This window comes from Lottia gigantea (genome assembly GCF_000327385.1).
Source record: "Lottia gigantea unplaced genomic scaffold LOTGIsca_18, whole genome shotgun sequence".
In the NCBI taxonomy this organism is placed as follows: domain Eukaryota; kingdom Metazoa; phylum Mollusca; class Gastropoda; family Lottiidae; genus Lottia; species Lottia gigantea.
The window spans coordinates 1,400,853-1,414,360 of record NW_008708301.1 but is presented as its reverse complement, the minus strand read 5'-3'; the positions used below and the strand labels follow the sequence as shown (position 1 = coordinate 1,414,360).

Genomic DNA, 13,508 nt, shown 5'->3' with positions numbered 1-13,508 from the left:
AATAACATAATCACAAACCTGGATGGATGATAATGATGAAGTTGAAATATTTTCATCTAAGTGAAAACAAAGGATCACAGACATTCACATACATGTATATGTATTATGTTCTTTATTCATACTGGCATTGGGAATTGTTCAGCATATTGCAACTTTCTATTTATTATATCTTCATTACCACTCGACTCTTTACTGGAAAATAAACATAAAATACTTACATGCTATTGGCCAGTTTAATATAGTTCAGTCTGCTCAAGTTTTAAGAAACCACACATCTCAGACAGGAAAGCAGAAAAGAGAAATAAATGTAAGCAATTTTTTCTTATGTAAAAGGGCATCATATTAAATGTGCAAATAGACGAAGTGACTTATGTCTGCCTTGTGTAGAAACCTGTACCTTGTGACTATGCTACTTCCTTTTCCTTCTGTATCAATTATCCATCACTGACACCACACTGAACCTTATCTATTAGCAGCTTTATGGTATGGGTAACAATGCTCATGATAATATTGTATTTCCAGGAAAGTGGACAAGATTAAACTTGATAACATAAAAAAGAACCTACCTACAGTGTGATGATTTACTAGTTATATTAGGTAATAATACAGAGTGTGATAATATTTCTACATTTCTTACACTACCAAAAAAATCAGTTAATAAAACTTGATCTGGATTACGATTAAATAGATCAGTTCTAACAGCTACTGTTGATATACATTGGTGTTTAGGACATACTTTTAACTACAAAATAAATTCATAATTCATTTATTATGCTTAAATTTTCCACTGGAGAAATTTATTTTGAATAAGGAAATATAATCTTGAAGGAATCTTTAATCAAAGCTAAGCTTAGAATTAAAAAAAATGCAATCCTACATCAATGTGGTATGTATGTATGTTGATTTTAAATTGTTCAGATGTTTCATGTAGATTCAATTCTATACATATAGATTTACTACTACAATCAAATTTGACCTGTATGATTGGTATATCTATAAGAACCAAATGACTTACAAATTTTCCCATAGTCTTTTTACTACCAGGTTTAGCTTTTTCTAGAAATTCTAAGGCATAGAAAGTATATCTATCTATCACATATACACCTAAAGCTGGATCTACATGATGCTGAAAGAAAGACACCATCCATTATATGCAAAGCACAGAATACTTGTACTTAAAGAATAATACACGATAATCGGTCTGTAATGTTTTAAGGTAGATTAAATGGTACAAATGGTGCTTTGAATTTGTCTCAATCCAGTTTCCCCAGTCAGTGATGCAGGTAAGAGGGGCTGATATGGAAAAAGCGTCCAGTTGTTCGGATGGGACAATAAACCGAGGCTGCACACATTAAAGATCCCTCGACAGTTGGAAATCGAAAAAAGAGCAGGCTTATGGTAATGTCCTAGCAAAAAATCCCTCATTGCAACCCACATGGCATTGCCCTATGCATTAGCCAACATGGTGCAGAAAAGTAGGACGTAAAAGTCCATTCATTTCATTTCATTTGAATTTGTCATGTTTATATTCTGAAATGCTTCCAAATGTGTATAAAAATAAAAATTGGCCAGCCAACAAAATCTTTTCTACTTCTGTATGAAATGCATTTGAACAATTTCTATTACCACATAAAAATACTTACCGATAATGAGTCCTCGCCAACATGACTGCTAGCAACAGCTAGTATATTGGGAGAGTAAAATTTTTGAAACATTGACTGTGCTTGACATGTATCAACCATAAAGAATAACTCATGATACCTACAACATAACAATTAGGTTAGTTAACATTCTCTTAGTCTCATATTTGATTAACTAGGCAATATGAATAGAGGTTATTAAGAAAGTAACATTAAGGTGATATATCTACATTAGTAAAATCTATAGACCTACCTTCTCTTTTGCCACATCTGTTCAAAAGCATCAGCTAATTCTACATTAGAAACCTCTTCAGCATCTTGAAACTTGAGAAAGCCATCACCTCCATGTCCTTAAATAAATATGTATTTGCTCTTTCTATATTTTTGATTTAGTCAGAAGATTGAAATCTTTTAGGGATCTGATAGATATTATCTTAGTACATAGCCAGAGAAAGTGAGTAACTCAAATTGATTTCACTCTTGTCTCATTTGCCTAGTCAGTGATTGAAACTTTAGACTATTAGAGATATGTCAGCATATAAAAACGTGTACAACAGTATTCATTAAACTTACCAGTCATATAAACCAATATATTACTTCTCTCATCAGATAGTAGGCGTTTAGATCTCGGAGTACTGGGTGGTAATCTACCAGTTAATACACGAATAAAATTCTCTACCGTTACCTATAGATTAAAAACAACAGTCTTTAAGGTTTATTCTTTATAAAAAAACAAGGCACTATTAACCAACAACTAGACAATCATTTCTAAAAACATCAGTGTTTGTATCACAGTGGGTTAAAGAGGTTGAAAGTGTATCTTATGTAGTAAAATATTCTTATTCAGAAGAATTATTACCTCATATCCTCTATAATCCACCTCTACATCATCACCATACACGTTAATATGTTGATTTACATTGTTAAATACAGTAGCTAGAAATAAAAATTAACACCTTGATATACTCTGTCTATTGTATCAAACATTATTCACAATGAAAAAGCCAGAGATTGGCAAGAACACTTTCATCTCTGATTTATCTTAGGCTGTAGTGCGATCAAAATTAAAACAAGGCATAAAAATATATAATTAAAAAAGAGTTTGGTGGTGGATTCAAAATTGATATTCATAGTGATTTATGAGTCAAAATATTTAAAGAAAGGACTACCTGGTCTAGGATTTCTAGGATTACAAGCCATATCATCTGCCACCATTAATATAATATGACTAAAATAATAAAAGAAGTAAGTTCATAACAGATATACTTAAATAAAGGTCTTTTGTTTGATAAAAAGACAATTACCTGTGCTGCATTTTGTATTGCCCTTCTTTGTAGGATAATAATTCATAAACAAACATGAAACTTTGAAAAATATTTTTTTTACAATTTTCAGATCCTATCACATTCTTCTGCTATCGTTTCAAACACTAGTGTGTTTAATGATCAAATATTAAATCTGTCTGCAAGAATCATATAAGGGACATGGTAATTTATTAACTGTCATCAATTATTGCTGAATAGTGACGTTTAGCTGAAACTGAGCTCTATCAATTTGTATAGCAAATACTTTGATGACGACAACACCCTTTTATATCTTGCTTACCTGTCAGGTATACCCAATCTCTTTACACTTCTATATATAGATAAAACATTGGCTACATGTCTATAATTAAACCAAAATCTAGATGTATCAACCAGCACAGCCCAATTATTTGTATGGCCACTCTTGAAGAATTCACCAATTTTCTCCTGTAAATAATACATTGTCATTGTAAACATTGAAAGAAAGTTGAATATGGGATTACTACATTAATGAAAAAATGCCTCAAACACACCTTCTTGGTCTTTGATAAAAACGCTGAGAAAAGTTGCACCGTTGCACTGTACGTTTTGTCACAGGCTACAACAGATTTTGCCAATAGGCCTAACAGGCCTATTTACAAATATCTCAATTGCATTATTTTATCACAGCACAATGAAATCAACAGCAAGATAAGGACAAAATGTGTAGAAATGTATTTTACCTCATTCACATCGCTCGTTAAAACATTTGATGAAAAATTAAGACACGAAATATAAGAAATAAACATAAGTTTAATAAATTTTTGATATCTAATGGGCGCAGCCATCTTGGGTAAAGTAATTCTCGTGTTCTTACGCCATGACAGCAAAATCATAATAGAAGATAATAAACTAAAATTGTGTACTTGTAAATAAAACCACTAATGTAAATCGTTTGAAAACATTGAAGTTTATGATTTTATTATACCTTGTGTTCAATTTACAGATATGATAATCAATATTATAGATTTTACTTATGTCCTATTTTGTGTTGTTTGTTTTGTACGTCCGCCCTTTGACCTACTTTATTTTTGTTTTCCTTAGAAACCAAGCACAGTCTGAGATTACTGAAATTTCATGACATTTAACGGTGTAAAAAATCAAAATTTCGTCGAGGAAAGTGAAATACGTCCGTTCTCAAAACGGCAAGATGTCATCGGAAGATGCAAAGTCTTACCTCTCAAAAAGGGAGGTTCCAAGACTTTTTGAAGTGAGTAGATTATTTTATTCCAGGCTGGCAAGCACCTGTTAGGTGTCACTGTCACTTGTCAGTGTCCTTTTTACTTTTAATTTAATATTGCAGCTTCTTACACTGCTTGCTTTCCAATTCACAAACTTGGTGGCTTATCGAAAGTTTTCAGAAATATGTTTCGCAAAATGAAGAAAAAAATCTGACATACTTCATGATATATCTTATTAAATTATAAACCCAAATAGTGAACAAAATGAAAAAAATCAAATTAGGCTATACATAGGCCTATTGTAGGCTACACCTACAAGAGTAAAATATTTTAACTGTGAGAATAGTGCTCAGTTCATCAACAGTAGAGCGATATAGAAATATTAAATCACAACCTAAAAAAACCTGTTGCTCAGAGTCTCACTCTAAGTAATCTTCAGACAACCTATTATTATGAACCAGTACTCATTAAACTAATATTTGAATTTATTAATCATGTGTCATAATTTGACTCATTTTATTACATTAGAGTATGATGACTGGATTGATGTTTCACAGACCAGATGATCACATAGAATATCTCATAGAATGTTTACAGAAAGTTAAGTCAGATACTCCAAAAAGTATATCCTGGGATTTATTTGTTGATTTAAAAAGGAGTCCATTACCACCTATAACATCACCTGTAAATGGCAAAACTGAGGATAGGACAAACAGTAGAGGCAGATCACGAGATAAGATTGATCCTCATGCGGCTAAAGGTAAACTTTACTATAACATTGATTTATATGTGGCTAAGATAGTCTTTAATTATAACATTGATTGATTTATATGTGACTAAGAAAGACTTTATTTTACAATTTTGTTGATTTACATTTGAATTATATAGACTGTATTTTATAATATAGATTTACATGTGGCTAATATAGACTGTATTTTATAACTTTATATTGATATATGGCTTAGATAGTCTTTATTTTATTATTTTGATTGATTTGATGTGGCAAAGATAGACTGTATAACTTTGATTGATTTAGATTTACATGTGTCTAAAATAGACTTCAATTTATAACATTCATTGATTTGCATTGCATTAACACATTGATTGTGGCTAAGATAACTTTGATTGATTTATATGTGGCCAAGTTTGAGATTTTTTTATACACCCACACATAAGATGGGTGTATATTGTAATCACCCTGTCGGTCCGTCCGTCCGTTCACATTTGGTTCGTGCTCACTCTACAGGCTACAATTATTTACAGATTCTTTTGATTTTGATTTTGTGCGTCAATGTCATTATGAAGATGATCCCTATCAATTTTCGTGATGATCGGATAATTTTTCACCGAAATATCGTGTCTGACTTGATGTTTCACTCTATTAGCTATATTGTGCAACTCGTGTTCAATCATTTCTTACAGCTGCCAGTGGGAGTATGTTACCTTGCCTGGCAAGCCATCTTTTATAACTGATTATAAAAGATGTATTTTGTATCATGTGCATCAATTGTGGATGAAATAGACTTTATTTTTTAAGATTGATCGATACATTTGACATAAAATAGACTAAGTTTGTTCATAACTTTATTGATTTCATGCATCTAAAGGTAGACTTTCTTTTATAAAGTTGATTGGTCCGCATGTTACTAGAAATAGGCATTATTTATCTTCCATTATATCTATCATTGATCATCTGTCTACAATTATTACAGTATATTTTTGATTGAGGTTAGATTGAAGTTGATTGATTAATTAGTAATGATAATAAGAAAAGATGGAAATCTATATTTTATAAGCTTATGTTATTACTTCGCCCAGTATATATATTCACTGGTATCATCATATGATAATTATCCTTTTTCCCATTTATTCATATCTTCCGACCACAAGGTGTGTTTAGGGGGATATGCTTTTTAATTAATTAAAGCCAGTGTCAATGACCCAATCAGTGGCGGCACTGATATGAATTCAGGGCAATAAGGTATTTTTTCTTTGAGGCTAAAATCCTATTGTCTTTAAAATCAGTTATGTCTTTCATCGCAACTTTTAGTAGATTATTAATGGTAAACGTCTTTACACAGACATCAAATAAACTATATATGTATTTAAGCAGATACCATATTGATATTTCATAATATTTTCAAACAAAATTTTATTTGTTTATTTTTTATTTTTGTCAAATGCGGCATGAGGCATTTGCCTTGATGTTGTTAAGCCATTGAATTTAAACTACATTATAATAATTAATTCTTTTTAGTTGAAGAGATCTTGTTAAGAGCTGAGAAAAGTTCTGAGAAAATAGAATTAAATACACAATCTGCCTTACCACCAATAGGAAAGAAGCTGACACAAGACAAACCTATAGTTCTTATTATTGGTATGTAATCATACTACCTGTCTGAAGAATGTTGTCTCATAAATATCAAAAGATCAATAATTGTGGAAATCCACAGTTGGATTCTAGCATAACTTGAAACTTTCTTTAAATATTTTAGTCTGGGATATAAGCTGAAAAGCATATTATTCTCAAAATGATTCAGATGATTAAAATTACAGTACAACTCATTGATGTTCAATTTTAAGGTCATAAAAAGGCTATAGAATGGATTTTAGAGAGGTTTTCTAAACTATTTATGTGTATCAGGGGCCAATTATGTCATCTATTTGTGTCATTTCAATTTTTTGTCATATGTCTGTGATTCCTGTAATTATTCAATTCCTTAATCATATAACAATCTTGCAAAAGCTGCTAATGAATTATTTTTAAGCAGCCTTTACGATTTGGGCTTCAAAAACAAGAGTGGAATTCGCATGACCCACAGACGTCTGACTGAAAATAGGAATGGTGTAAATCAATGCTATCAGCTTCCTCAATAGACATAAAAAATTAAGAAAATGTCCTTCCATCCCTGTATTAAGTACTTCTTACCACACAATAGGTGGACCTGGTAGTGGTAAACTAACACAAGTAGAATATATTGTTGAAAGATATACAGGATGGGTTCATATATCAATGGGTGATTTAATACGTCAAGAAATTCGAGAGAAAGGAAGTGCTGAGAAAAAATGGGATATGGTCAATACAGTTATGGCTAGTGGAGAAATGGCTCCTGAGGTACTTCTTATACTGAGATACTGATGAAATATACTACTGCTTTGCTCAACAGATTGTTCCTTCACATTTTTCATTCCAAACATGTTATCCATGTCATATCAGTAATTATCATGAGGAACTGACATTGTAACAGTTGAAACCAGTAAGCTTAAAGAATAAGCAGATTGAAATGTTTGAACATTAGCTGAATAAATTATGATGTTAAAGCCAGAATGGAAAAAGAAACAATGTCCTGTTTATAACAGTCTGTGCATGTTAAAGATCCTTTGACAGTTTGAAATCAATAAAGAGTAAGTTTTTTCCTCTGTCGTTGCAAAAATCACCCTCATTGCAGACTACATTCCCCAACTTCTACCTCATTAGGTATAAAATATCATTTCACTTTCATTTTATTATAGGATGTAACTGGTGATATATTAATAAAGAATATAAAGAATAATGAGAAGGCTGTAGGTTTTATTATAGAAGGATATCCTAGAGATTTAAAACAAGTTCAAGAATTTGAACAACTTGTAAGTTTGACAGCCTTGTTCACTGATAAAAACTGTGATAATAATATTGTTCTATTGTTCAAGTTCCCTGATTATGCTTTGCGATTCAATTTTGAAAGATATTTGGAGCCTTGAATTTTGACTGCAAACAAATTTTGTTTTAAAAAATCATCTTTCTGAGAAATTCTTTATATGCATGATTGATTTTCCATATAAAGAATGCAGTGTTTGAGCAGCAGTTACAAAGTGACTTCACACAAAAGTGATGTCATACACTTAAACTCTTAATATGAGGAGTATATGATATGATGTTTTACATTTAAAGCTTATAGGGTCCATAAATATAAATAAACATCTACATATTTTTTTTGCAGGTTGGCAGGGTTGATCTAGCTATAGTATTAGATTGTGATGAGAATTATTTAAAGAATAGATTATTGGATAGAGGACATATTGAAGGAAGATTAGATGATAATATAAAGGCTATATCTAAAAGAATTATGTTTTTTAAACAGAATACATTACCAGTTATTAAATACTATGATGACCAAAATAAAGCTGTTGTGGTAAGAATCTGAAGTTTAACTTGAGGTGTCTTATCTTAAACATTTGAATTTGTCTTTCAAAAGTGTAAATCTATGATAATTTGTCATAACCTTCACTATGGTAACTTGATACCACACAGTTTCTCCTACACAGAATTGACCAGAAGCAGACTTGATTTATAATATTTGGTCTTTGAACATGCTCCTATTCCGATCTTTGGTTATTTTTTTTGTAATAATATAGATATTGATGTTTACAGCTGGAAGGAGAGAGAGACAGTACAGAGATAGCGTCTGATATCTTTAAGTTATTTGATGATTATTTCTATGGTAAGGGAGATAAACCAGCAATTTTAAACACTCCTATAGGTAAATATGACATCTTCATTCTTTGGAATATCTTTCATTGGCAAACTGTAGTTTGTCACATGACAATAAGGCGTATGAATACATCGAAAACGAAAACAAGGATTGGAAAGGGATTTTGAAAGGGTTTCTAACAAGTATTTTAAATCCGTTAATATTTCAATGGAATAATGAATATTTGATAATTCTATCATCCAAATAAGACTATTGATTTATAGAAATATATTTTTATATATTGTGGCGGTAAATTTGATTGGCAGATATCGGTGAATTTTTCGGGTATTTTTACAATTAAAGAATAGAACATTTTGGCATATTTTATCACAAAAGATAAACCAATGTAAATATAAGGAATGAATGTGGATCTTGTTATCGTTATGGGGAAATAAACGCTGGTTTATCATGTGACAAGACAAATGACCCGGCGATAACAAGATCCATATTCATTCCTTAAATATAGTGATAGTCATGATAGTGATAGTTATTTCTATTATAATTTCTGTGTTGAGAACTGAATATTATCTGAAAATCTTTGTTTTATGACAAAAGTACAGGTATATTGTATTAAATTCATTTTGAATTACACTTCATTACATGTACCTTATATAAACTCCAGCTTATTATTTAATCTGAATATATTGTAGTTTCAGCACCACCATTACCTAAAGGAAATGGAAAATATGGTAATTAAAGTTTTTCTTTTATGTGTTATGAATTAATCTAATAAACAAAATATATCTGCTAACATCACTTCACAATTTTATATTTTGGTTTGGTAAAAAAGTCAAACCATAGTCACTGGAGCAATGATATTTGTGATCATACTGGCAAGATTAAACAATAATCATGTTTTGAGGTAGTTTTTAGTCAGTACTACTTACTATCTTCAAATAAATTGGAGTGCTTGTGTTAATGTTTCAAATAGTTCGAGGATGTGTATAGATACTTTAGCTATTCTATCCAAAAATGTTGTGATTGTAAAATTTTTTCAACCTTGAATGCACTGGGTATGAATAACCTTCTTTTTTTTTTGTACAGTACCACACCCTCCAACTAAACCTAAACCTAGTAGTAGAGAGAAGGACTCTCAAGATGTTCCAGATAGTAAAACTATATTACAAGAGGATATCCAACGTGATTCCACTATTAAAATCAATGTCAAGGACACAGGACGTAAAGAAGGTCTACCACAAGCACCTGTAGTCTTCTTTGCTGGTAGGTTTGAATTTTTTATTCTTAATACTGAACAATCTGTAAATCTTATCTTTAGTAATTCTTGTTAGTAGTAATTCTTAAACACAACTTATTCTTAGCTGTAATTCTTGTTAGGTTTTTCTATGTTTATTGATCAAAACTCTTAAGAGAAATTACAACATAGGTACCTAGAAATGAATATTAAATCATGAACTCAAAAGATTAAAGCTCCATTTGTCACCTTATGATTTGTTATTTCAGGTGGACCTGGTAGTGGTAAAGGTACACAATGTAAGAAATTGGTAGCAAGATATCCTGATTTTGTACATCTGTCTATGGGTGATATACTACGTACAGAAATAACTACACATGGTACAGTTGATGCTAAATGGGATATGATTAGTACATTGTTACAGAAAGGAGAAATGGCTCCACGAGTGAGTGTTAATGATAATTTTAGACAAGTATTGAATGTAGTTTCTGTTAGACTGGAGCACCATGTTATAGTTCATCTGATCCAAACTGAATTCTTATAATCCTCACCTCCAGTTAGGCAAGGTTTTTAAAAAACACTATACACACAATTGTATGGTATTCCATTTTTAAATTTTCAAATGAACGTGAAAAGCAAATGGACTGGACGTTATCTCTTGCAATGTTAAGATGGCTTACATCAAAGTGTATTTTGCTTTGAATGATGTTTTTGCCATAGCCATGGAGAAGACTTTATTTAAAATGTTATCAAACAGGATTTTGAAACTGAAAGTAAATTCAAACGTGAACATACCTTAAATAATGTAATGTTAAGTTAAATAATTTATGTAAAATTTCTGATATTGTAGGAAATGACAATAGATTTACTATTGAATGCTATGAAAGAACATAAAGATGCTCAAGGCTTTATTATTGAAGGTTTTCCAAGAGATGTCCTTCAACTAGAAGAATATTTCACACATGTAAATATATTTATAATATATAGGGACTGAAAAGATTAAGCCAAAGGAGGTGCACATGGCATATAAAAAGTGTAACCAGTGGTTGGAAAGAATATGGTACAAAACATAATCAGTGGATAAACAGAGCTAGTTGTTTGCTCTTATTTTCGTGAAAAAAAGAACATCAGAATTATGTTAAAATTGTGTTGATTTGGTTTTTATATTTATATTATTATAGATTGGTGGCCTTGGTTTTGCTATTGTATTAGATTGTGAAGAATATTATTTACAAAAACGTTTAGTTGAACGAGGTGAACAAACTGAACGTATTGATGACAATTTGACAGCCATTTCTAACAGACTAAATTTCTTTAAACAAAATACATTACCAGTTTTACGATATATAGATGATGAAGGCAAGCTAGTTGTGGTATGTACATTTTAAATATCTTTGTAATTATGATTTTATAATACTCAGGCGAAATAATGATATGCTCAACAATCTTTGGTTAATATCAAGACTGCTCTTTTGAATAAATCCTAGTGTATGAATTTTCCTTGATCTTTTATCTTTGACCATCAGCCATCAATTACAAAATGGGGGATCATCAATATTGACAAGAGAACCTCTTGTGAAAAATTCAAAACTTTTTGTCACTATGTATAATGTGCATCCCTAGTTAGGCAAGCCCTTTCTAGAGTAAAACACTGCCTTATACACACAAATATACAGTATTACATCTTTTTATGCATGATGCATCTGTAATTGTTACAAGTGGTAAAATTGTATATATATTAGATTATATTTTGTGTTTAAAGGTACAAGGAGACAGAGATGAAGCTGAAATATTCTATGATTTATGTAAAGTATTTGACATGGCTTTTTATGGTAAACAACCCCAATTAGTAAGTATTAATCAAACTAATTATAATCTTTCTTTTACATTATCTTGAATTCTACTATAAATCAAAGTAATATTGTCAAATTTTGAGAAAGAGAACTTAGTTGGCAATATCTGGTTGATGATTTTCTAACTAGATTATTCTTGAAATTGTCTTCTTTACCCAATATCATCAAAGGTGGTCATAATTTATGTAATTGGTTAATATCAAGTAACCCAGAACAGCAGATGCATTATAATTTTCTCAGATAATGGATGCCAAGTTGGATTATCTGCCTTGAGAGGGATGTGTTTTATTGTATTTTTTGATAATTAGTTGATTAAAAGTGGTATTTTTTTTTACTCATTACATAATATATAATAATATATATTGCTGCTACCTTACAAATTTCTTGATTGAAGGAAAGTTTCATCTGTTCACCCTCCATTTATTATTCTTATCACCTTGATTGATAATTATCAATTTATCCATCCATTATATATAGCTGTGATTGCTAGAACAGTCACATTTTTCATCTGAATAAGTTTGATTTTTGTGACTTTTGGAAGATATTTTTTTTTAGATATTGCCCTTGACAAAAAACATCAAAATTAGTCTGTGTATAGGAAAAAAACTACCACTTTTATTCTATAATTTTTATGATATTTCAATAAATGGTAATTGTATACTTGTGTATAATTCCAATACGGTAGATGAGTCCCAATTTGTTCCTGATTTTGTGATGAATGACTTTGAGTTATTGCCCCTGTCAAAAAAACATAAAAAAACATCAAGAGGTCAATTTCCTTGACAAAAGCAAATTTAATATGGCTTTGAAGTGAAATTAACTACTAATTTAACAGATTAGATGACGTATATAGTAACATAAGCGGCACCAGGCTCCTGAGACTGGGAGCACGAATAGGGGGTAGACTGACTTAATGGGGGGACAACTGTCGTGTTTGTATAAAATCAGCTCTTTTGAAGCGCATAGACACAATTCTCAATGGAGCATCTGAGAAACATGTAATGAAAAATATAATTGATTTGTGCATTCTGACACATACCTTAGGTCAAAAACGTATAAACCATTTTTCTGGAGACCAGTGTAAATGCCCCTGTGTGCCCCACTGTTGCTGCCTCTGTTCAGTTATCAGTTTCTAAGTTATTTCTCTTGACAAGAAGGTACCTTTATCAGTTTGTGTTTATTTAACTTTTGAAAATATTTTAACCAGTATATTACAGTGGTTTAGAAGTGTAGCCTATAGAATATTCAAAGAATTCTACAGTTCTTGTGGAATCTACAATTTCTTTTTTCTTGTGGAAACCCAGAATCAGTCTTTGCCACATTAAACAAAAAAAGTTAAAAGACAGTATTAGGCCGAATGTTTCCTTTAAAGAAATATTGGTGGATTTTTGATTATCTTATCAGTTATTTGTACCCTATAGTTAGAAGTACAGGTGTAGATTGAAAAACCAGTTGGACAATAAATTTTAATATCAGAATATATTTTGTTTGTAAATATCAAAATGTCAAATATTATAGCCTATTATTTAATATATTAAAGCATGTGAGCTTGATAAATTATCAGTGGGCTAGCATATTACACAGTAAAATATAACAACAGATTACAGTGTAGAAATAGTAGCTGGAGTACTACTACTAACTAGTCACTAGATCTGGCTACTAGATAGATACTCTTCTACTACTAGCTTTCATTCAACTATTTTTGGAAACATCTCATTAGTGTTGTTTGTTTGAGTTATTACCATACTCTAAGTTTTCGTATCAGTATATTATTGGAATAAATCACAA

At 30.8% G+C, this 13,508-nt stretch overlaps 2 protein-coding genes across 2 annotated transcripts; one reads left to right on the top strand and one right to left on the bottom strand.

Annotated features, from left to right (window-relative positions):
- Nucleotides 1–562: 562 nt before the first annotated feature.
- On the bottom strand, nucleotides 563–3,406 carry LOTGIDRAFT_114242 (hypothetical protein; the record flags this gene model as incomplete). Its single annotated transcript, XM_009052223.1, has 8 exons — nucleotides 563–742; nucleotides 1,016–1,126; nucleotides 1,644–1,761; nucleotides 1,894–1,990; nucleotides 2,214–2,325; nucleotides 2,500–2,576; nucleotides 2,810–2,868; nucleotides 3,246–3,406. The coding sequence occupies 8 exons, from the start codon at nucleotides 3,404–3,406 to the stop codon at nucleotides 563–565; spliced, it is 915 nt and encodes a 304-aa protein (XP_009050471.1).
- Nucleotides 3,407–4,133: 727 nt separating this feature from the next.
- LOTGIDRAFT_113866 (hypothetical protein) lies at nucleotides 4,134–11,764 on the top strand (the record flags this gene model as incomplete). Its single annotated transcript, XM_009052222.1, has 7 exons — nucleotides 4,134–4,193; nucleotides 4,693–4,879; nucleotides 9,720–9,896; nucleotides 10,137–10,312; nucleotides 10,718–10,831; nucleotides 11,049–11,240; nucleotides 11,630–11,764. 7 exons carry the CDS (start codon nucleotides 4,134–4,136, stop codon nucleotides 11,762–11,764), a joined length of 1,041 nt encoding a protein of 346 aa, XP_009050470.1.
- Between the last annotated feature and the right edge of the window lie 1,744 nt (nucleotides 11,765–13,508).